The sequence below is a fragment of the Humulus lupulus genome, chromosome 9, assembly GCF_963169125.1.
Source record: "Humulus lupulus chromosome 9, drHumLupu1.1, whole genome shotgun sequence".
NCBI lineage: Eukaryota > Viridiplantae > Streptophyta > Magnoliopsida > Rosales > Cannabaceae > Humulus > Humulus lupulus.
Window position 1 is genome coordinate 1,873,163 of NC_084801.1, and position 23,852 is coordinate 1,897,014.

General features: G+C 34.3%; 4 protein-coding genes across 5 annotated transcripts; 1 reads left to right on the plus strand and 3 right to left on the minus strand.

Moving 5' to 3' along the window:
- Nucleotides 1-2,409: 2,409 nt before the first annotated feature.
- Nucleotides 2,410-7,694, minus strand: LOC133802184 (leucine-rich repeat receptor-like serine/threonine-protein kinase BAM3). The gene is made up of 2 exons (XM_062240457.1): nt 4,904-7,694; nt 2,410-3,024 (listed from the first exon to the last, which is right to left on the minus strand). The coding sequence occupies exons 1-2, from the start codon at nt 7,644-7,646 to the stop codon at nt 2,606-2,608; spliced, it is 3,162 nt and encodes a 1,053-aa protein (XP_062096441.1). The 5' UTR covers nt 7,647-7,694; the 3' UTR covers nt 2,410-2,605.
- Nucleotides 7,695-10,717: 3,023 nt separating this feature from the next.
- On the minus strand, nt 10,718-14,100 carry LOC133802022 (uncharacterized). Its single transcript, XM_062240252.1, is given in 7 exon segments — nt 10,718-11,628; nt 11,713-11,779; nt 11,883-11,993; nt 12,243-12,450; nt 12,537-12,592; nt 13,583-13,668; nt 14,030-14,100. Coding segments are annotated over 7 exon segments (1,023 nt in total). The 5' UTR covers nt 14,094-14,100; the 3' UTR covers nt 10,718-11,197.
- Nucleotides 14,101-16,191: 2,091 nt separating this feature from the next.
- On the plus strand, nt 16,192-19,736 carry LOC133802186 (flocculation protein FLO11). 2 transcript variants are annotated; one of them, XM_062240459.1, is made up of 5 exons: nt 16,192-16,449; nt 16,629-17,195; nt 18,377-18,785; nt 18,894-18,958; nt 19,246-19,736. In XM_062240459.1, the coding sequence occupies exons 1-4, from the start codon at nt 16,442-16,444 to the stop codon at nt 18,912-18,914; spliced, it is 1,005 nt and encodes a 334-aa protein (XP_062096443.1). In that variant the 5' UTR covers nt 16,192-16,441; the 3' UTR covers nt 18,915-18,958; nt 19,246-19,736. The 2 variants fall into 2 exon arrangements, with proteins under 2 accessions (XP_062096443.1, XP_062096442.1); XM_062240458.1 differs by having other exon boundaries at nt 16,195-16,449; nt 18,881-18,958.
- A 107-nt stretch (nt 19,737-19,843) lies between these two features.
- Nucleotides 19,844-23,765, minus strand: LOC133802187 (actin-related protein 2/3 complex subunit 2A). Its single transcript, XM_062240460.1, has 10 exons — nt 23,594-23,765; nt 23,373-23,439; nt 23,067-23,274; nt 22,599-22,768; nt 21,878-21,955; nt 21,547-21,679; nt 21,380-21,471; nt 21,231-21,287; nt 20,212-20,283; nt 19,844-20,111 (listed from the first exon to the last, which is right to left on the minus strand). The coding sequence occupies exons 1-10, from the start codon at nt 23,653-23,655 to the stop codon at nt 20,079-20,081; spliced, it is 972 nt and encodes a 323-aa protein (XP_062096444.1). The 5' UTR covers nt 23,656-23,765; the 3' UTR covers nt 19,844-20,078.
- Between the last annotated feature and the right edge of the window lie 87 nt (nt 23,766-23,852).

The following is a 23,852-nucleotide window of genomic DNA, read 5'->3' on the forward strand; positions in this document are numbered from 1 at the left end:
CGGGTCTCCGTTTGAGGTGATTTTTTATTTATTTTGAGTATTTTTTCAAGATCTACAGGTTTGACATGCTCATATGCACATTTGGGAAGTTCAAAACTTAAAAATATACCAAAAGATGTCTTATACATGAGGTATGTTTGCACTTTTGTATTTTTTACAAGTGTTACACTTCACAAGTATACATATGAACATGTCAAACGTGCAGATCTTGAAAAAATACCCAAAATAAATCACTCCAAACAGACACCCGAGTAAAAAATTATGTCTTTTGTAAAAATTGTATCGAGCATCATCGAGCCACCATCGAGAAAAGTCATTTTTTTCATGAAAAATCATGATTTTGAAGGTCCCATCGAGCTGGCATCGAGCACCATCGAACCAACATCGAGCAAGTTCGATTTTCTGCAGATTTCAGAGTTTCAAATCTGAAGAAAAAAAATCGCAAAAAAAACACAAAAATCATGCCTATATCCGTTCAAAATACAATATTTAGTGTGGTGGTGGTGTTGGTGGTGCTGTGAGGTGAGAGAGAGTGAAATAAGAGAGAGAGAGAGAGAAAAGAGAAAAAGAAGTGAAAAGTGAAAAGTGAAGGGGCAACAATAAAAGTATTTTGAGTAAAGTGCTAAAAAATAACATTATTTTGAAATCTTTAATATGTCTAGTATTTTTTTTAAATTATAGAATTTATCAAGCATACAAACTGAAATTTCCCTTTATATTTCATAGCTACTCTCTTTCACTAGAAGTTGTTAGAATTATTCGTTAAAAAATGCTAGCTACAATTAAAAAGGTCTTATCAATAAAAAATTTATTTATTCAAGCTCTCAACATATAGGCAGAAGTTTATTCTATATTATCTATTTAGTACCTTCCGTGATAAAAAAAAAATCCAAAAACAAAGGCATTTCCATTAGAAAATAACACAAAAACATACTTATTATTAAAATGAACTTTGTTTTGGTATACTCTCTCCAAACCTTAAAAGATTCCCTTAAGTTAATTGAGTTTTTTCAAAAGGAGTGCTTGACAAAATATTTTATATTTATATATATACTAGATATGTGCAATATTCATGCTTAGTTTTATTTATATAATTTATTCATTATTTTTATTAAATTTATATTAATGTTATATAAATTTCAAATAAATATCGTATTTTAACTAAATAATTTTTTTTAAGTTTATGTTTGTTCTAGTTTTTGAATTTGAGGGTGACAACAAGAGATTATATATTATATGTTTAATGTAATATTAAATATTATACATGAATTTTAAATTTAAGTTTCTTGATAGATTTAAAAAAAAAATAATTTGTTGCTAATTCACAGTAGATTATATTATATGTTTAATATGATATTATTTTAATAAGTGAGTTTAAGTTTAATTAAATTTTAATTAAGTTATAAAACATATAATTTTATTATTTTTAAATAATTATCATTGTAAAATATTTCAAAAATATTAAATTTTAATTTGTTTAATTATTTATTATTTTTAAATAATTATCATTATAAAATATCTCAAAAATATCATATTTTTATTTATTTAATTATTTATTATTTTTAAATAATTATTATTATAAAATATATAAAAAAATATCCTATTTTAATTTTTCTAATTATTTATTTTATTTAAGTATAAGTATTTACACACTATAATTAAATATAAAAATATTATGTTCATCCAACTTTTAGTAAAAAAAAAATATATTTTTTGACATATATTTCGATTTTTAAGAGTACTTATGTTCCAATTAATAAGTACCAATTAATAAGTACGACGTAGCACAATAATGTTATTATATATATCAATCATTTGGGTCACTCCTTATTATCATCATTGAATCATTATTCTCTGTTTATATTATCACCATGCCTATATTACCATTATCATTGCATTTAAATTACAAAAAAAAAAAAAATCATTACTTTACTATAACAATAACCAAATCAGCAAAAGAACAACAAAATACAAACCATAATGTGTGTTCGTACTTGTGTTTTACTTATATATATGTATGTACTAATTACTACTTATAAATATAACTATCACCATCACCATCATCAAGTAGTACTACTCTCAACTCAACTCATCATTAATTTCATTTTCTTTTAATTAATATATAACCCCATCCTAATTTTTTATAACAACAAAAAAATATGTATCACCACCATAGATTTAGGATAACGCACTTAATAATTAGCTAAAGTGATATTGATATTAATAATCATATATTTTATAATAGGACATCACTTTTGCCAGTAGGGTATTTCTAATTTTTGGCACTTAGAAAAATAATAATCTAATTTTTTTTACAATAATTTATATTATAGTTATAACATGTATTCAGTCAATTTTTGAGAAATTCTGAATAATTTACGATACTGAAATCAAAGTTTAAATAATCAATCACACTCTAATTTCGATACTATAAATTATTCAAAATCTCTCGAAAATTAACAAAATTACATAACATAATTATCATATACATTATCATTTAAAAAAATTAGATTATAATTTTCCCGAGAAATCTGAAAATAGAAAATGCCCGTACTCTTACCTAAGAAGCTCCCAAAATATATTATATTTATGTGATTATTGGATGTTAAAAGTGGAAGGAAGGGTGTTTAGCTTGAGCAAGCATTTGAACAACTTCTCTCATGGTGGGGCGCTCTACGCTCTGCTCCTGAACACACAACATTGCGACGAAGAACACTTGCATGGCTTCCTCCAATGGAGTCTCGTCTCGACTCAAACGCTGGTCCAACATCTTCACCACCACCACTCCTTCATCTTGACTACTTGTACTGCTACTGGTTATGGAATTGGTCAGATCTTGAGAACGACGACGGTGATGGTGATGATGATGATCACTGGTCTTAGTCTTAGCCCACTGAACAATGTCCACAACTCCTTCTTCTCCAAAATCTCCCACCGGTCTTCGACCAGTCAGCAGCTCCAGCAGCACCACTCCAAAGCTATACACGTCACTCTTTTCGTCCACTTTCAACGTGTATGCATATTCTGATATCACATACAAATATACTATATGTCAAATTCCAAAGCAGCAGAGAATAATTCTTAAAGCTCGTGCCCATGTATGTGTACATATATATGTTCATATATTCTACTTTCTAGGGTTTAGGGAAAGGTGGTATATATAGATGTATTGGGTTAAATTTGAGTCAAAAAAGTTTTGTTGTGATTGGTGTTTATTGGTTACAACTTTCGAGACATGCAAAAGCAAATATGGTATGGACTCACACTCATAGAGAGAAAGTAAAAAAAAAGAAAGCAAATTCACTCCTTCGCGTTAGCCTGTTAGGGTGTGAGTGATTTTTTTTTTTTTTTATATGCGTGGAAAATAATATATTTGAATTTAATTTTTTGTATTGTAAAATTTTTGGAATTTTTTGAAATTTTGTAAGATGCTCTAAATAGCTCAATATGCACGGTCATAAAAATAATCACACCAAAAAGTGTTCACAGGTCAAAAAATACTGAGAATCTAGAAACTCCTATAAAAAAAAATTATCATATATATACTAGGTTAAATTTGAGTCAAAAAAAAAGTTTTATTGTGATTGGTATATTGGTTACAACTTTCGAGACATGCAAAAGCAAATATGGTATGGACTCATAGAGAGAAAGTAAAAAAGAAAGCAAATTCACTCCTTTGTTTTAGGGAGTGAGTGAGTGGAGCCTAGCTTTTTTACCATTATTGGAATCTACCACATGCATGCCTCTCTGTTTTCTTTTTTTTAAAAAGTTCAAAGTAAAGTATCTAACATTCTACACCGAATGTGTATATATAAATAGCTATTCCTATTATTAGCTACCTAGCTAGGCATAGGGATAGGGGCAAACTAGTATATTCCATTGTAGTCAGTGTTTTCTATGACTTTGGTCAAATAATTGAATAAGCATTTCTGAACACCACATGGTCTTGATCAAAGTGAAATCTACATACATAAATTGTTACTTTCTCCCAAGGTCCGCGTCTATCCTTTGAGAAACGCAACCAATTATATGAGTGTTATTATTGAGCTCCTTAACTTGTTCAATAATATCCAGGTGATTAGTTAACAACACCTAATAATATTTATTAAATTTAAATGTGTGGGACTTAATGTTAAATTACACTAATAATAGTATGATACATTTTCTCTTATTATATATATATATATGAAAATTGCTAATAGGAATATTAGTATCCAACACCACAAGTATGTGGCATATTATTATTGGTGCAATTCAATATTAGGTTCCACTTATTTGAATTTAATAATTATTATATAGTATCGCTAACCAATTATAGAGTATCACCTCATATGTTGTTAGACACCTTAATGTATCAAATAGCAACATTCTATATATATATATATGTGCGGAGAGATGTTATAATTTTTTGTACATTAATTTTTTAGTAATACTCTTTTTTATAAGATCAATGTTATTAGGACTAAGTAAATATGAGTATTGCTATCATGTACTATAAGGTGTCAAATACTATATGAGGTGACGATTTATAACTAATTAGCAATTTTCATATTACTTATTAATTCAAAATAGGTGAGACATGATAATGAATTGCATTAACACTATCGTGTGGTGTTGGACACGACGGTTGTGCTTTATCAATTCTAAAAAAAAAAAAAGGAAAATGTTATTTTGAAATGTGATACGAAAAAAAAATCAATTTTGCCAAAAGATTAGATAATAATGAGGTGTTTAAAAAAATGTCAAAATGTAACAATGAATGAATATGCTACTTTCGTACTAAATCAATGGATGAACCAATAAAACACAGATTTTTTTCTTTCTTTCAAGTGATATAAGTGGTATATATATATATATATATATGCATTGACTAAGGTACACATGCGTGTGCGTACGTACGTACCTGGAGCAATGTAGCCATATGAACCAGCAATGGCAGACATGCACTCGGAAGTTCCATTGTCAGCTCGCAAAAACTTGGCAAGTCCAAAATCCGCCACGTGTGCCTCGTACTCAGAATTCAACAAAATGTTGTTTGACTTCACATCCCTGTGGAGAATCAATGGAGAGCAATCATGGTGCAAGTAACTCAGCCCTTTGGCTGCTTCAATGGCGATCTTCAGCCTCGTCTCCCACTTCAGATACCCACCTCCTTTCCCATGAAGAACTTCACCCAAGCTCCCATTCTCCATGAACTCATAAACCAACAGATTGGTCTCTCTGTTGGAACAGAAGGCCAGTAATCTGACGATGTTCCTGTGTCTGATCTTGCCAAGTGTCTGAATCTCAGCCGCTAGTCCATTGTCATGGTGGGATGACCCTCCTAGCTTGTTCGCCGATCCCAGTAGCTTCTTCACCGCTACTTGCTCACCACTCGGCAAGTTCCCTCTGTACACCACCCCAGCTCCACCTCTCCCTATCACGTTGTTGTCCTTGACACATTCCAGGATGTCTGAGCTTCGAAACTCCACCTTCTGAAACGCCGTGAGCTTCCACGAGTGCCCTTCTTTTCCTCTTCTTGATTTTCTGGTCTTGACGATGGCAAAGGTGGCGAACACAAACGAGCACAGCAGGAGCCCCAGAGCGAACATGAGCTTGAACTTTGAAGGGACATTGCTATGAGACCTCAACACGGCGTCGTTTTGGTTGTTGCTGTCGGGATCAGGGTGCTGTTGATCTGATGGGGACAACGAGTGGTTGTTGTTGTTGCTGAATAGGTTGGGGTTGCCAATGAATGAAGTGGAGTTGAAGAAGAGGTATTGGCCTGTTTCTGGGATTGGACCAGACAAGTTGTTGTGTGAGAAATCTGCTGAAGTTAAGCTCTTTAAGGTTCCAAGCTCCTTGGGAAGGCCTTGGCTTAAGTTGTTCCATGAGAGGTTGAGGTAGTTGAGGATGTGGATTTGGGAAAGCTCAGGTGGGATTGGGCCTGTGAGCTGGTTTTGGCTCAAATCCAAGTATGTCAACAAGACACAGTTGGCTATGGTGGGAGGGATTTTTCCTCTGAGTTTGTTTCCACTGATGTCTAATTTGAACAGAGTTTTTTTCAAGTGACCAATTTCAGATGGGATTTCGCCACTGAACTGGTTTCCAGTGAGCAACACAATTTGTAAGCTTGACAAGAAGTTGCCAATAAGAGAAGTGGGAATTTGGCCGGACAAGCGGTTGTTTGAGAGATTAAGGAGTGAGAGTTTTGATGAAGGTACCTTATTGGGTGTCTTTTGTTGTTGCTCAAGTTGTCCACTCAAGTAGTTGTTTTGTAGCTCCAATAGTGAAAGATTAGGCAAGTAAAGAAACCCATTTGGTAAAGTTCCTGTCAAGTAATTCTGTCCCATTCGTACTCTTACCAAAGTCTCACATTGACCAAGATCACTAGGCAAAGGACCAAACAGGAAGTTGTTGAGCAGAATCAAAATCTTAAGCTTTCTTCCAAAGCACATAGACTTAGGGACAGTTCCAGTGAGCTTGTTGGTTGACAAGTCAACCTCAGTCAACTCACCATTTTGACCGAGCTCAGTAGGGATAGCTCCAGTGAAATTGTTCTGCCAAAGCTTGAGAACTGCCAACTTGGGCAGCTCAGCAATGGCGTTGGGAATCTCTCCATGAAACTTGTTCATGAAAAGGTTCACAAGGGTCAGCTCACTTAGTCCTGAAACTAACTCAACTGAGATCTCTCCTGTCAAACCATTGTTGGAAAGGTCTAAGGACCTCAAACTACTCAAATTGCCAAGCTGAGAAGGAACCGAGCCACTGAGTTGATTGATTTGAAGAAAGAGAGTATCCAACTTCTTAAGGTTCCCCAGCTCTGGAGGGATCGGACCCTCCAAACCACAACTAGAAAGGTCCAAATGAAAGAGATTGTTAAGCTTACCAAGCTCACCTGGTATCCCTCCTTCGAACTCATTGTAGTACCCCAAGTAAAGCTGTTCCAAGCTCGTAAGGTTCCCAAGCTCACTGGGAATGGAGCCACTGAGATCATTTCCGGCCAAGGACAAGAACTTGAGCTTCCCCATGTTGCCATAGCTGCGAGGAATGGAGCCTGAGAAGTAGTTCCCGGCAAAGTTCAAGTAAGCTAAGTTGGGAAGGAAGGTGACCCCATAAGGAAGTGAGCCATTGAAGTTGTTGTTATAAGCATCCAAAACGACCAGGTTTTGCAAACGAGAGAAATCCCAGTCCAACTCTCCACTGAACAGGTTGTTGGATATGTTGAGGAGTCTAAGGTTTGGGAGGTGGTGAATGTTGGAGAAGGGAAAAGCGCCGGAGAAGTTGTTGTCTGAGACAGAGAGGTTTACGAGAGTTGGGATGAGAGTGATGAGTGGGGAGAGAGTGGTGGAGATGTTGGAGTTGGATATGTTGAGTGAAACGACAGATTTTTTGGTGTCGTCGCATTGGATTCCTGGCCAGAAACAAACTGAGGAAGTGTTTGATAAGTTCCAGCTATCGAAAGAAGAAGAAGAAGAGTTGGAAAGTTTGAATGAGTGTTTGAGAGAAACCAAGATTGAAGCTTGCTGTCTTAGAGTGAGCTGGTGCGAAGAAGAAGAAGAAGAAAAGGACAAGAGAAAAAGAAGAAGAAGAAGAAGAAGAAGAATATTATGATGATGAGAAAGGAAGTTGTTCATATTGTTGTGTTGAGTAGTGTTTGGTTTCATGGAAAATAATAATGAGAAGACATTTTAGAAGAGGAGAAGGAGAGTGAGTTTTCTTTATAATAATAAGTTTGAAGAGCATATATAGCTATATAGCATCCAAAGTTAAGTGTTTCTCTTTAACTTTATCAAAAGAAAAAGCTAAAGTTTGCATGAAAATATCGATAACAACAGACCGTTTGATCAACCAAGGTTTGTTATCTTATTTTTTTCTTACTTTTTTTGGTGTTTTAAGTTGTACTCTAATTATTTACACAAAACACCCTTTACTTTTCTTTTTCTTCTTTTTTATATATAGATAAATGAGAATGATTAGTTTTTGAATCTCAAATAGGTTTGGATTGGTTAGAGTATTATTAGGAGATAATAAAGTTTTAAAAATTTCATTAAGTATTTATACATTGAGAAAAAGGTTTAGATGGATATGGATATATTGATAGATATCAAATCAAAGCCTACCAATCATAATTATTAATTATAAGTTTATAATGTGATGTGTGACAGTGTGAGTGGAATTAATATTTGTGTTCCATTTTCATATTCCACTAATAATAATAATAATAAGTAAATGTTATGTCACATATTACATTCATTGATATGATTGGGAAAAAGAGAAGTTTCCACATACTACATATTTGAAAATATTTTTATCATTTGAAAAATAATTAATTGGCTGAGTGTTTGTAAAAAAATAATTTTAAGCTAGAGAATAAAAAAAATCATGCTTTTTGGGTATAAAAAAAAAATTCAACATTTTCCAACTTTTTTTAATTTTAAGATTACCTTACCTACCAGTCACAAGTCTAATTTTTCAAAACTTACAAACACAAAATAATAATACAACCAATCAATTTTTTTTTTTTTTAAAAGTTTCACTTATTAAATTCAAATTTTATTTTAGATTCACTAGAAACTTCAACTGGAAAATTTTGGGGTCGTGATTGTTTTTTATCACTATCGATATGTATTTTTAGTATTTTTGGTATATGGATAAGTTGTAATGCTATTTTTTTTTACTTGATGGTGTATAATGTAATTTCATGAGACTTCTCACAAATTTTTAAGAAATTACAAATAATTTAAAATGTCGAAATTATGATTTAAATAGTCTATTGCATGCCTGTATAAATAAGCTTCTACTTCAGTTTTTATGTATAAACCGAAGTAAACAATAGGGTTTCTACTTCAGTTTATACATAAAAACCGAAGATAAAAGAGTTGACAAATCTTACCAACACTTATATTCAACTTTTTCGACTTTGGTTATTATGTATAAACCGAAGTAGAAATTATTTTTTCTATTTCGATTTTTCACTACTTTTTACATCGTCCCGAACTACTTCGGTTGCGAATTTATGCAAAAAAAAATAAAGTAGTTTCACCTTAAAAATCAAAGTAATAGCCTATTTTTGTTGTAGAATGAAAATATACCTACATAGATAGATACATGTATACATACATGAGTAAATGGAATAAATGATTGTCTTCTTTTAGGACTTAAATAATAATAATTATGGCAATGATGATATATATGTATAAATATTGAATTTTTTTATTGTTGTAGTAAGTATATAGTAGTAGTACAGTGGTGTCTATTGTTGCTTTTTAGGTGGATTCCTTAGGTGGGACAATGGGACCATATAATTCCTTTGTAGCTGGATGGATCTCTCTTTGCTTTAAGACCACTACATAGTATACATACACAGTTAGTGATAAAAGCAAAAGCAAAACTAATAAAGATTTAAAGATGAGTTGGATTGAGATTCATTTCATCACTTTCTTCTCTCATTCTTCTCTTCCTTTTTTTTTTTCCTCTCTATTTGTGGACCCTTTTTCTTTTCTTTTCCTTTTTGATAAAATAAATAACTAAATAAACAAATCAATTATGTTTATTTGTTTGTAGCAGTGAAAGTGATTATTTTTCAATCTTCATAGGGGTCAATGGGTTACCATTTTTCAGCTGAAAACAAGGACTACTCCAGGGATTTCTATACAATCATCCATCAAAGTTCATTTAACCAGTTTTTTTTTTTTTAAAAAAAAACAAAAATAAATAAAAGAATCTTTGCTTTGCTTCTTTATTTTTTTTCCTGTATTATTTTTATTATTGAAAGGGTTTTGGATAAAGAAAAAAATAGGTAAAGGCAGGCAAGGACAATGGAGAATTATTGAATCCTTGAAATACACATATGATAAAGAACAGTATCTTTTAATGGAATTGGAATTGGAATTGAAACTTTCTCTTTCTCTATACTAAGAGAGAAGTTAAATTAGTATATGCATTTTAAAGGGTACTACTACTACTACTACTAAAGTACTTATAGTATAGTACTATGACTCTCTCAAAAGTCAAAAGTCAAAACTCAAAAGTCAACACAATCTTCCAAGGCCTGAGGATGACCAAACTTTGTGAGGTTTAGTAAGGCCCAGCCCATGTTGAGGCTTCATTGGGCCTCCATGTATTGGGCTGTTAATATTGAGAAATGAAATTAGGACAAGGTACAAAGGAATATGTTCAACTCTTTTTTTAATCACATTGGGAAAATCAAGTGTGACGAAGTCAGCTTCTTCTCTTTTTCTTTCTCTGAATGTTTTGTCCTTGGTGTCACTTTATCAGTGTTAACATATAATATAGTTGTAACCACAACTTTTTATGAGTTTTTATTTTAAAAAAGCTTTTCATAAAAATGGCCAAATTACACAAGGTTGTCACATATAAGAATTTTAAAATCTGAACAAAAACATGGGATTCATTTACTGTGTATACAGGAGCTCAGAACAAGTAAAATTAAAAAAAAGGTTTACTCTGTAATTTTTCTTACTGTTTGGACACTGTATTTTGACAAATTATTTTTTGAATCCTATGTTTTGTAAAATAGTTAAAATAGAACCCTAAACTTAATTTTGGTCAATGTTTTCTAAACTATAATTACAAATAATTTGCCAAACTAACAATTCAGAACAAAAATAAAATCATTCTGCTTAAAAATTGTGTTGTTATATTCAATTTTTTTTCATCAAAATTGAGTTTAGGGTTCTATTTTAACAATTTTACAAAACAATTGGCCCAAAAATTAATTTATCAAAACACGATGTCCAAATAGGTAATGAAACAAAACACAAGGTCCAGAAAGGTATAAACCCTTCAAAAAAATGTCAAACAAAGTAAGAGCAAGTATAGTTTGCTAGGTCTAACCAGAGAGTGGTGGTCGGATCAGTCACTGTGCTTGTCAAGACGGCTGGAGGCAGTAGTGGCTACATTGTGTTAGCATGGCCCGGGCACATGTAATTGGAACCTGCTCGCGATAGCGTTCTCTCCCACTCGCAATGGCGTTCTCTCCTCGTAATCACATAACATCTGAATTTCTGCTGCTCTCTCTAATCTACAAGTATAATAAATGGCAAACATGAAAGCCAAGTATCTCATAATTTTGTTCTTTTTTAGAGTACAAAGTTTTGGCACTTCAAAATTCCCCCAATAGAAAAAAGAATTGGGAAGCTGAAACACTTCTAGGAAACTTTCCATCAGAATGTAAGGAGAGAAGGAAGCTGGCTCATGCAGTCATACCACTTGATTTGCGATTGTTGCCTTTGCCTTTCCTGTTCCAAATTGGAGTGGTCTCTATCGGCTTATGAGGGACAAGGCGGTGTTCGCGCTTGGTGAGTTTACGGAAATTGTGGACTTTCAGTCTTGCTATCTCTGCCTCCTCTTCAGGGGTAGTTTCCCTTACTACTACTGCCAGTCGACACTCAGGTCTTGTTAGAGAAAAATATCCTACACAGAAAGTGTGTGGGTAAATTCTACAAATCATAAGAGATTGGTTACTCCACCCATCATCCATCATCAATTGGTTTTGAGATGGAACCTCACGCTTCTTACTGTGCACCACATTCTACTTCTAGATCACTTTCCACATTCTAACAGGTCTCACCATAATATAAGAAACACTCTTTTTAAAAAAGCCTTTCCCAACAAAGGTCGCAGCTGCAATAGAAAAGAATAGGCAAATGTAAGTAGGGTAAAAGCAAAAAAAAACAACAAAATGAATCTTTACTTCCATTTATTTACCAACAAGAAGGCGGTCTGGATCCAATGCATGATTATGAGTTGCATTTACTCGGGCTGAGTGAATAACCTGCCAAACAAAGTGTGATGATTCAAACTTTCATCCTCATTAGAATATTTATAAATATCAATAACCTTTTGATTGAGCAAGGTGTTAAGACTGATAGTATCACTTGATAGACAGTCTTTGAAGCTCGCTTTACAGTCACTTGCAACTGCAACAACGCGTCCTCAACTCGCATTCCACGCGCTAATGCAGCAACCAAATTTACCTTCTTTGGACTCTGGAGTAGTAAACATAAATTAAGCACACAAGATAAAGCATATGTGCCAAAGGTAACTCAATACAAGAAGAATACAGATAGTTGAAAGGTATTGAGGTCCTTCAGATTAAGTACAAACTGCATTGAATGCCAGTGTGAATAAGTTTTCCATTTGAATGCTATTTCTAACACCCCTTGATACCAATAAAAATTTCCAGAATATTATATTCACGTAGGTAGATCTAGTCATTTCTAGAAGAAATAACTCACAAATAAATGGTACTCGTTAAAAACAAAAATTGTCTTAATTTCGCATCCTTTCAGCTTGCCATTAATTTTGCATCCCCGCCCCAATAGGGGATTCCCCACCCTGCCCCAACGGGGAATGAGCAGGGATGGGGCAGGGACGGGAATTAAAAATATAAATGGGGACGGGGACGGGGGAACACTCCCCGCCAATTTCCCGCCCCATGTGCATCACTAGTAGAAGGCTTAGAAACTGCTTTCTGCTGCTGGTCTTCTGCTTTACCACTATTTAATGCCAAAACAGGGGTCAATGGAGACCTTATAGGTGCTTCCTCAGATGAATCTGCTAGTAACTTCCTTGATGTAGAAAATCCCTGTGTTAACAGGAGATAAAACACTTTATGGCAGTCAGTAAAAATAGTACTTTACATAAAGACCCCATGTTTCATCTCTATAAAATTAAAATGATAGTCTCCAAATTCTAAACACGTGGAGGGGGAAAAAGACAATACTCCAACCAATCAAAAGATCATGCAAATGGAGGGAGGGGAAAAAAAGTAATAGACCAATATCAGCAAAAGCCACCAGTGGAAGAATTTACTAAAGAAATTAAACTAGGAACTGGGGGAAGTTTACAATCAGATATAAAGCAGAACTACAAAGCCAGACCGGGACATTGGATGGATTGTAGATGAGCTCCAGACCGGGACATTGGATGTGAATGTTGTTATAACTAACAAAACACTTGTGTCCAGTGCAAAATACTTTCCTCTAATCAGTTTAAGTACGTTTCATTGTCTTACAAAAATTACTGAGAGCAAGAATATTCTAGTCGCTCAGCAATCACTTGTAAGTGTAACACATATGAAAACTATAGAGCCCAATAACATTACCAACTGTTGAAAATATTGATATAAGGGCCTCAAAATGGTTGCAGAGGGTGGATTCTTCAGCCTTTGAAGGTAAGAAAACTCAGCTCCAAAAGTATGATGACAAGGAAAAATTACAATTAACATTCTAAAGGCTTCTAGCAAGAGAATAGGAAATGGACCTGGGTTATAAAAGGACCCTAAGCCAGAACTACACAAGTTGGCAGATGGAGTGTATTAACCATCATAACCAACCGTTAGAAGACTTCTGTTACTGACTTCTGTGTCAAGCTTGGTGAGAATCTTATCTCTTGGGGTTCCCGAAAACAAAGGGCTGTTTCTCGTTCCAGCACAGAGTCCGAGTATCGTTCATTGTTTACTACTGCAACTGAGGTTGTCTGGATCAGCTCCTTGCTTAATGAATTAGGTGTTCATTTAACAACTCTTCCTGTGGTCTGGTGTGACAACCAAGGAGCTCAGATGTTGGCCTCCAACCCAGTTTTTCATTCGCAGACCAAGCATATTGAGGTCGACATTCATTTTGTTCGTGATTTGGTACTGCACAAACGTCTGCAAGTCAGCTACATTCCAACTGAAGAGCAGCCAGCAGACATGTTTACAAAGCCTCTTACTTTGCCCAAGTTTAACTTTTTATGTAACAAGCCATCACTGGAGTATGTTCCGTGTAGCTTGAGGGGGCATATTAACCATCATAACCAACCGTTAGAAGACTCCCCCGATTAGTTAGCTGTTACTAATTCTGTTAGAGTTTGTTAGATGGTTATTAGTTTCATTCTTGGTCTTCTAGGTACTGATAGCTCTCTATAAATATCTGTGTATCTTCCCTTGCTAGATATACTTAGCTTCAATACAAAATACATTTTCACAAACACATAGAGTTCTTCTTCCTCCTTTTTTTTATCTGTTCTGTGTTTTCTTAACTACGTTCCACTTTTTTGCCAACATGAATTAGTAGAGATTTTATATGTCTTTGCCACACAACCATGGCTTCTGTAACTACACATATGACAAAATAAAGGCTGTGTTAGTTAAGTATATGAGTTGCAAATGGAATTTTGAATATGACCCATCTAAATGCAACATTCCTAACACTAGAGAATTAGACTAAATTCAGTATGACGTTAGAAAATCTCACTCAACTGATTAACTAAGCTGAAAGTCTACAGCTTTATAAAGTCAAAGAAAGTACCAAACAATGGATTCTCCTCTGTACATTGCAATTTCACACTATAAATCAATACACAAAACACAACTAAACAGAAATGAGAAATCAAACCTTTGCATCAGTTTAATTTTGTATGAGTTGGCTGACGGCTTGAGGGAGGCAGTGGCCGTGGAAGTGGCTGACGGCGTGAAGGAGGTGGTGGCAGTCTGGTTGTGTGCGACTTTCGGTGAAATAGGGTTTGAATTTTTAATCAATATCGTTCATATATTACCACACTTAGCTTTTGTTTCTATAATTGAAAATTGATTAAAAAAATAGATTTTTTTTTTTAAAAAAAAATGTCTTAGGTGTAAAATTTGTATTATTTGTCGGAGGTCGTTTTATAAAAAATTATTAAAACTATACAAAAATTTAAAATAACTTCAAAAAATAATCAATTTTACCAATGGACCCTAAAAAAAGGACTACCCTACAACATTACATTCTTTTAGTTTTTTTTAATGGTCTTTTGTTAGTGATTTTTGTACAAATTCATCTATTTTTTTCACTTAGCTTGTCGGGGAAGCTGACTTTTATGGCAAGAATAAATTGGGTTCTAGTTAGCAAATTTCAAGCTTAGGCTTTTTGCTTAAATTCTCAATCTCTCTTGCCTTGGCGTTAGGGGTTGCACATTTTTTTCGTGAGGACGGAGCTCGGGAATATGACTCTAATGGGACAAGGATCCCTTGTTTAAATAGAAAACAAAGTAGGAATAATAACTATTTTTCATCCCCGAATGTTAAACGAGATGGAGCAGAAATAACACTCCCTACCTTGATAGGGTTTCATTTAATTTTTATTTAGTTTTAAATTTTTTTTTATGTATTTCATATATTTGTTATCTGTACATTAGTAATTTTTTTATATAGATTTTAGATTTGATTTGGAATGATATTTATTATTTTAAATTATAAACATTGTGTGATATTTATAATTTTCATGTAATTCATAAATTTTCTTTTAAAAATTTAATTTTTAAATAAATAGGCCTTGTGGGGATTCCCTGCCCTACCCTCGATGAGCAATAGACAGGACAATAATTAAAATTGTTAACGAGGATGGGGGAGCACTCCCTGCCAATTCCTTGTCTTGTGTGCATCCATACCTGACGCTCAGATTCTCCCACCCTTGTCATGGCAGGCGATCAATAATAACTCTGTTTATCATAATGAATTATTTGTTCTTTTTTAAGATATTAAAGCTATATTAATTAAAAATTTTGGCATCTCTAACTCATATTGATCATAATGATAATAAAACAATTCGTGTTTTAACTCATCATACCTTTAGGCTAGACAATAAACTAGTTTGGATAGATGTGATCCCTCCTCCTCTTTGTAATATTTTCTCCATTCAATCTTAAGTTGTTTCAATCATATCACTCTCATCACTCTCTCTTTCTCGCTTACTTCAATGATAATAAAAATGTGAATGTTTTGTCCTTTTTTACGGTGTTGTCAAAAATCTAAAAAACCTAGATGAATTCCGGTTCTAGGTTAATTGTAACAAGTACTCATTTTTACGAGTATTCTTTAATTTAGTAAGGTAACCGGAAGTGTTTGTTTGATTTGAGTTTTATAGATTTTTAGAAAATTAGATTATATAATAATTTTTTTTTTAAATCATATAAAATTTATTACTTTTTAAAAATAACTAAATATATAAAACTCCCATATATATTGAATAATAATATGAAAACTTCCCTAATAAGAATAAGAAGAGATAGATCATGTATGTATGTTTAGTAGTTGAGTTGTAAAATACAAAGATAATGGTAAATGCCTAAAAATAATAATAAAAAAAAATAGTTAGTTTTATTTTATTTTTTATAATAATAATAATAATAATAAGATTGGTCGCCCACTTACTTCCCTTCCCATTTCATTTTTTGTTTCAGTTTTCAGTTTCGGTTTTGGTTTTGGTTTGCTTCTTCTTCCTTGTTCTATCTATGTACTATGTACTATGTATGAGAGAGCACACACCCAGACCCGCCATGAATCTCAATGAATGAATGAACGAACGAACGAACGAGTTCATCATCAGCAACAGCATCAGCATCATCATCTTCTTCTTCTTCATCATCATCTTCTTCTTCATCTAACTAATACACACAGAACAGAGTTTTGCAAATGATGAGGTTTGCTCTTCTTATACGATAAATATGGATTCTTTCATTTGATTTGATTTGATTTCCCATTTCTTTCTTTGTTTTCGGATCTCTTCCCACTCCCACTTCTGCCAACTAACTTCATCCATTGATTCTCATTTTTCAGATCTTATCTTCTCATCTCAATTTCTATGTTTTCTTCTGTACAGATATCAGAGAGTAAGCCCAGATTGTCTTCCCTTGACCAATGGCACCACTCCCACCAAGAAGCCCAACCTCACCACCACCACCGCCAGAGCCTTATGCAGAGAAGATGATACCACCACCACCACCACCATCACTGCTTCCGCTTTCAGATTCAGATCCCCTTCTTCTACGCAAGACCCATCTTTTCCACAATCAGAACCCCATGACAACCACCGACCCGAGAGCAGTTCCAGCCCCAGCCCCAGCCTCAGCCTCAGCCCAAGTCCCAGCCCCAGCCGTGGCACGGCCACTGGCACTGGCACCGGAGATATGCTCTTGCAATGGGGTCACAAGAAGAGGTCAAGGGTATCCAGGACCGAGATCCGCAACCTCACCACCGACGAGTCTTCCTCTTCAGCGGCTGCTGCTGCTTCTGTTCAAGTCAGGCAAAGGAGACTACTCCACCACTCTGGATCCGCAGACAAGTTGTCAAATTCCAGTATGCCGCCGCCGCCTCCTCCTCCACCGCCACTCCCTTCTTCCTCATCTAACGGCAGCAGAGCCAGAAAAGAAGCTCTTCTTTCTCACAGGTATTTGGTTGGGGTGTGAAGTGATATATGATTAGTTATTACATGAGTATTATTATAGTTACTGGACTGGAATATCTCATCTCATCTCATCTTTTTGTTCTTCTTCATCTTCTTGATGTTTTTTATGGTTTTAGTTTCTTTCTTCAATTGTTGTGTTGTGGATTCTGATTGATTGAGCAATGAGAAGAAGAAGAAGAAGAAAAAAGATTCAAACTTTAAAAACAGTATGTATATGTAGGTGTGTATGTAATCAAAAGCTTCAATCTTTTCTTCTATTTTCTTTCACTCTGGTTCTGGTTGTGGATCCAATCAAGCCACACACAAATCCCAAATCCCAAATCCTAAAAAATGATGTGTTGTGTTGTGTTGTGCTGTGCTGTGCTGTGCTGTATGCCATTCCATTCCCATACCTCACCTGCTATCTGCTGTGCTAAGCTAAGCCCCTAAAAATGATGCCTTGCCAGACAGACCACACCACACCACTTTTCTTTCTTCTCTTTTTAGACAAGTAATTTACCTTTCTACCCTTTTAAATCTGAACAAAAACTCACTTGTCTTGTTACTTGTGTTGGGTTTGGTTCACTCAAAAGTAGTAAAGTAGCAGTACTAGCACTGTTCTTTTTAGAATTTTGGTGTTGGGTAATGAAGCCATGGGTTTGCAGAGTATTTCTTTAAAAAAAAATGTATTTTTATTCCCATGAATTGAATGATGCCTGGTCCTTTCTCTCCCCCGATCTTGTAGAGATTTTTTTAAGTAAACCACTCCCTATTTTCTTTCAAAATCGTTTTAGAAAAGAAAATTATTTATTTATTATCTTTACCTAGAAAGAAAAAATCAAAATTTTCTTCTTTCTTGTGTATGGTGAGTAATTAGTAATTGCAATTTACAATTAAGAGAAAAATAATAATACGAAGTGTAGTAATTAGTTATATATATGTTTTAAATTTAGGTGGGTATTAAAGTCTGTCTTTTTTTTTTAGTGCAAGGCTTAGTAGTGTACTCAAATCTGTCTTTGTAGTTGCAAAGTTTCGAACTTTATGACTATTCTCTTCTACTAATCTCTCTTCTTTACTTTACTCTTTTTCTTTCTAAAACCAATCGAAAAGCAAAGCAAAGCAAAGCAAAGCAAAGGCATCTGTTCTGTTCTTAACATCATAATCACATATATCATAATGACCAGGAACTTAGAAGATCGAACTGCAACAAACGGGTCACCCTCAAGAATCTGTGGTGGCAGCAACCGTGGCAGCGGTGGTGGTGGTTCTAGATCTACGGCTGGGAAATCTGACAGGAATGAAAGGAAAGTGTCTTGTTCGGCAAGGTTGGGCAATGACAAGCCAAATGGGTCCTCTGATCGACTCAATTCCAATCATGTGGAGTCAACAACAACAGAATATCATGCCACTGCTACTACCAGTGCTGCTGCTGTTGCAGTAGTTGAAAAGGTGAATGTTGAAGCTTTGGAGTGGCCCAGAATATTTCTTTCACTATCAAGAAAGGAGAAAGAAGATGATTTTCTTGCCATGAAAGGCACAAAGCTTCCTCAGAGGCCCAAGAAGAGGCCTAAGAATATCGACAGAGCTCTCCAGGTATATATTTTATATAATATCATTTTGGAAAAAGAAGATTGAATTGAATGGTTGTGGTTGAGTGAGTGTGTGTGTGTGTGTTTATTTTTTGGCAGTATTGTTTCCCAGGGATGTGGCTATCTGATTTGACAAGGAATCGGTATGAGGTTAGGGAGAAGAAATGTGTGAAGAAGGTAATCAATCAGAATCACTTCTGCTCTTTTTCTTTTCTTATTTATCATTTATATTATATTACATGGTTATAGATTTTTTTTATAAGATATTTCTTGAATAATGAACAACGGAGAGGAAAAGAAAGGGTGGTGTCCATCACCACTACCAGCTGTATTTATATTATAGAGATTAGATGCTCCCAGGCCCTCTCTTGCCCTCAACTGAAGTCAAACTATAGAATAACAATAATATTAAATGTGATAAAGTTGTGGTTGTGACTTGTGTGATTATTGATTGATTACTGCAGCAAAAGCAGAGAAGGGGGCTCAAAGGAATGGAAAGTGTGGACAGTGATTCCGAGTAGACATAGATTAGATCATTAGATTAGATTCTTGTTTAGCACATATTTTCTTTCTTTCTTTCTTTATTATTAATTAGTGAAAGTAGGAGAGAAGAAGAAGAAGAAGATAATGAGAGTGAGGAGGAGGAAGAGCTCTATATCAGAGGAAGCCCACCATGTTCCCAATTGCCATTTATCATTTTGAAACAAGGCAGCCATAGATGCCCACCTCAAGATTCAAGCCTCTCTCTCTCTTAATGTCAACCACCACCACCATCATCATCATCATCATCATCATCATCATCATCATCACCATGAGCATGATTTGGTTGGGGGACATTTTATTCAATTTTCTTTGTGAAAAAGCTCTGCTTGTCATTCTCATCATGCTGTTTTGTCCCCATCAATCAAATATCATACCATACCAAAAGAAAGGCCTTTTTGGTTTTCTTGCTTCACCAGTGCCACAGTTCTAGTTTATTTATGCAGTCACTTTTATTTTTATTCAGCTCATAAAGTAAATTTAAAGATTATGAACATGTTTTTTCTCAAATACAGCCATGAATGAAAGGTTAACAATGAAACTAAAATAAAATAAATAATATTCAATCTCAAACCAGAAGTGTACATGTAATATGGACTATTAAAATTAAGCTTGAGATTTCCTCAGTTTCAAATGGAAACAGATTGTGCCATGTTAGCAACTAAACAAAGTTTCTTCTTTTCTCTTTTCTTTTTCTTTTTCCTACCAAACAATTAACAAATTACACAAGCACCTGTGTGTGCATCAATGGCCTTCATTACTTCCAACTGGCCCGTCCTTCCTTCAGACTCTGCAATCAATCAAAATTCATAGGTAAGGAAGGCTTTTATCATAACAACACCAATGTCAAATCTCTGACTTTGCTTCATTAGGGATTTTCATTTACAAACCAGTCGCTTGAAAGATGCACTGTTCCCTGTTTTCTTGGAATTATCTGCATTCGGCTTGGCGCGATCGAGAGCCTGTGGATTTGGAAAGTTCAACAATTTGACCAACTTTGGATGTTAAAATGATATTTCCTCAACCATCTTCATGGTAATAATAATTGAGAAATCTCAAAGTCAAATATCACTATGTAGAATTACAACTTTCACCAAAATAAAAGGAAAGAAAGAGGAAAGTGGCAATAATACAAAGACAAATTTGGGTTGCTTCTCCAAAGCATGACATCAATCAATGGCCTACACCATTATTCTAATTTTCTTATAGTCACACTTTAGTCATCATGAAAGTCAGCTAAGACATAATTATGAATATGATAACCTTTCAATACCCATTTTTCTGACATAAATGCCCGTTCTGTTCAACTGTTAAAGCTCCCAACACTGGTTTGAAGCTTGATGATATTTTGTTTGTTCAGTTTATCAATTGTGTTTAATAGAATTCTGACAAGTGAACAGCTTTAAATACAAAAAGTGTATATATATTTCTGAGTCTTAAAGCTCTTCAAAAAGAAGATGGGTCAATTATGAGTACTATACCCATGACTTCACATAAATTGGCTAAGAAGTTGATCATGTGCTCAAAGGCTTCTAAACAAGTTTTGCTTTGCTGAGCAAGTCATATTACTATTCCTAGAATTTCCATCTACTCAATAAATAACAGAATACACCATAAGCACCACCAATTAATAATTTCCCTAGATGACACTAGCATAAGAAATGCAGCAGCAGGGCCACCTCAAATATATCGGCTAACAATAATGACCCCACGAACGAGCTGCAAACCCGAATCAACCAGCACAATGACACAAGTAAAAGCACACAAAAATTGATCTAAGACAAACAATATGTTATGTGTCTACTTGCTCAGCATCGTTTCCTGATATATTGATAATTGACAAATCTAAATAAGCAATCGCCAAACAGAAAAGATTGTTAAAGTTTAACCATTAAGGGCCATATATTACCTGAATTAAGGATTCCACACGACGCCGCATCCGTGTATGCATGAAACCCTCTGAACACTGTCAAAGAAACAGAAATGGAATATGATAAAATTGCATGTGGAAGATAGAATGTCAACAATTACAACTAACAGGCGAAATAAACAACGCACCTTAACATGATAACTAACATATGCATAAAAAGTTGATAAACTCCAAACTGTGCGGTCCAGCTTTTTGCCTTCTACGTGTCGAGGGAAAATAACTGCAATGAGAGGAAACATTAATCTCTTAATAGTCGCAGAGCATAATTAAAACAAAATAGTTCGTTTAGACATACCAATGGTTACAAAGCCTGCATTTGCAGATAATGCTTCAGCAGGAGCTCCCTTCAATTCTAAAGGAGGAGTGGGTGACCACAGACAAAGAGGAGCGCTATTAAGTCCTGCGGTGCGTCTTGCTTCAACAAATTCCTAAGAGATAAAACAAAAAATCGAACACAAAGTATCAGGAAGGAACTTTTCAATCAACAGCAGATTTTCATAGTAAAATCATATCGATATATCTACGGTGCTCAATATTATATCAGTCCTTGTTAGCTTAAAAAAGAGATAACACGAAGCCATTTAATCCAATTATTTTTCATATAAAAGATAACATAGATACAGTACCTGCAGGAAGGAAGTTGCAAGGACAATGTCTATGGAATCCTTGAATCTCATTGGAAACACAACGGTCACTTTTTCTGCCTGCCAGAATAGGGAGGGATAATGTTTTATGAGTAAGATTCACTCCTCATCCTTCTAAATAACCAATAATTGAAAGGATTGGTAACCATTTGGTACCCTGATTTTTTTTTGTAAAGTATCATTTTGGTACCCTCTATTTTCAATAATGCTCATATAGTACCCTGTATTTTAAAATCATACATATTTAGTACTCTAAACTCAAATTTAATTAATAAAATTTTAACAATTTAATCAAACTGTTGTCAATTAGGTAAGTTACAAATTTAAATTTAATTACTTAATTAATATAACTGATGACAGTTTGATCATATTTACAAAATTTTATCTATCAAATCTGAGTCTAGAGTATCAAATATGTATAATTTTAAAATACAGGCACCATATGAGCATAATTGAAAACAGAGACCATATGAGCATAATTGAAAACAGAGACCATATGAGCATAATTGAAAACAGAGAGTACCAAAATGATACTTTGCAAAAACATAGGGTACCAAATGAGTAAATTCCCTAATTGAAACAATAATGAAATACATAGTATGCAGAATAATGTATCACCTAAATGCTACGATGAACAGGCTCGAAAAGTGTAATGCAGATTTAAAAAGGAAGGAGGAAGAAATTGTTAAGATGAAGATTTAACCTGAGGAACGAGGAAGAAAGACTCCTTTGATCGATGCACAAGTGCAACAAGCCGGTCAATATTGTTAGCACTCATCCTTGAGCCAAGACCTTTCAGAATTAGTCTTAATGGAGCACCAAGTACCACTTCCCTCACAGATGCAACTTTGATCAAAATAGCATGTTTGTACTCTGCATAAACACCCATGACACATAGTTGACCAAACATAACAAGCAGAGATTCATAGAAAAGTAAGTACTGTCATAAAGAGGGACACTTGCAATACACTACTTGTATTTGATACACTCTATGGATTCCATAAGAAAGAGCCAGTCAAAATTGCTTTCACAGACAAGTTTTTGATGATGGCAGACTATAAAGATGTTTATTAAGGAAGTCCTAGACAAAAACTAATAGTTGTTGGGGGTTGTAATTGGCAACTGGCAAGCTGATAATGATTAATAACCTTAGAAAAGAAACTGGTTGAACCTTCATCTGGAGGGAGTTTAGAAAGATTGAGTTTGAGAGTGAGATTGAAGCCATCTCTTGGAGGATCAAGAACTTGAACAAAGCCACTGTATGCAATTTTGATGGCTTCTAAAGCTCCCAATGGAAGTCCACTGACGAAAGCAGTTTCTGGAGGTGGTGTGGGTAGTGATACCGACAGCAAAACATGAAGTGGGTTCTTCACTGAAACCTATAACAGTAATAAAAATCTTTTCTTTTATCAAAATTTGAAATCAAAATACGATCTTTCCAATACACTATATATATATATTTATATTGTTGAATCACCTGAATATGGTAGCGAACATCGTCAAACTCAACCCAATGGTAATCCAACTCAATCCCCTTATCGAGACTGTTGAATGAACCAGATCAAATATGAGAATTGTATTTCAGATTTCGATTTGGGTTTAATGACAATCATAACAATTATCAAATGCAAAAAACAAAAACCCTAATTAGACATAAATTAATTTTGTTTTGTATTAATACATGTAAAAGAAACGTACTTTTGAACTCGATTGAGCAAGGTCTGAAGCAGAAATCTGGAATGAGACTGCAAAAGTATCATTTTGAGAACGAGGAGGGGAAGGAGAGAGGGATTCCAAACTTTTGAACTCAAACTTCGGATCTCCCCTTAGTTGTCGTTGTCGTTATCGTTTGTTTTTGTTTTTTATTTGTATCTTTTTTCTAATAATAATAACTCCTATTAAAATTTGTCAAAAAAAAAAAAAAAATAACTCCTATAAAAAAGGCTAAAAAGCTACT

What these genes read in the sequence shown, in the direction of transcription:
- LOC133802184 (XM_062240457.1), bottom strand. Translation starts at nt 7,646, where the DNA reads ATGAAACCAAACACTACTCAACACAACAATATGAACAACTTCCTTTCT. An exon ending in ATATGGCTACATTGCTCCAG is followed by an intron (nt 3,025 to 4,903) that starts GTACGTACGTAC and finishes ATGTGATATCAG; the next exon opens with AATATGCATACACGTTGAAA.
- LOC133802186 (XM_062240458.1), top strand. An exon ending in GAAGCTCTTCTTTCTCACAG is followed by an intron (nt 17,196 to 18,376) that starts GTATTTGGTTGG and finishes CATAATGACCAG; the next exon opens with GAACTTAGAAGATCGAACTG. An exon ending in ATATCGACAGAGCTCTCCAG is followed by an intron (nt 18,786 to 18,880) that starts GTATATATTTTA and finishes ATTTTTTGGCAG; the next exon opens with TATTGTTTCCCAGGGATGTG.
- LOC133802187 (XM_062240460.1), bottom strand. Translation starts at nt 23,655, where the DNA reads ATGATACTTTTGCAGTCTCATTCCAGATTTCTGCTTCAGACCTTGCTC. An exon ending in ATGTTCGCTACCATATTCAG is followed by an intron (nt 23,275 to 23,372) that starts GTGATTCAACAA and finishes TTACTGTTATAG; the next exon opens with GTTTCAGTGAAGAACCCACT. An exon ending in CTTTCTTCCTCGTTCCTCAG is followed by an intron (nt 21,956 to 22,598) that starts GTTAAATCTTCA and finishes CTATTCTGGCAG; the next exon opens with GCAGAAAAAGTGACCGTTGT.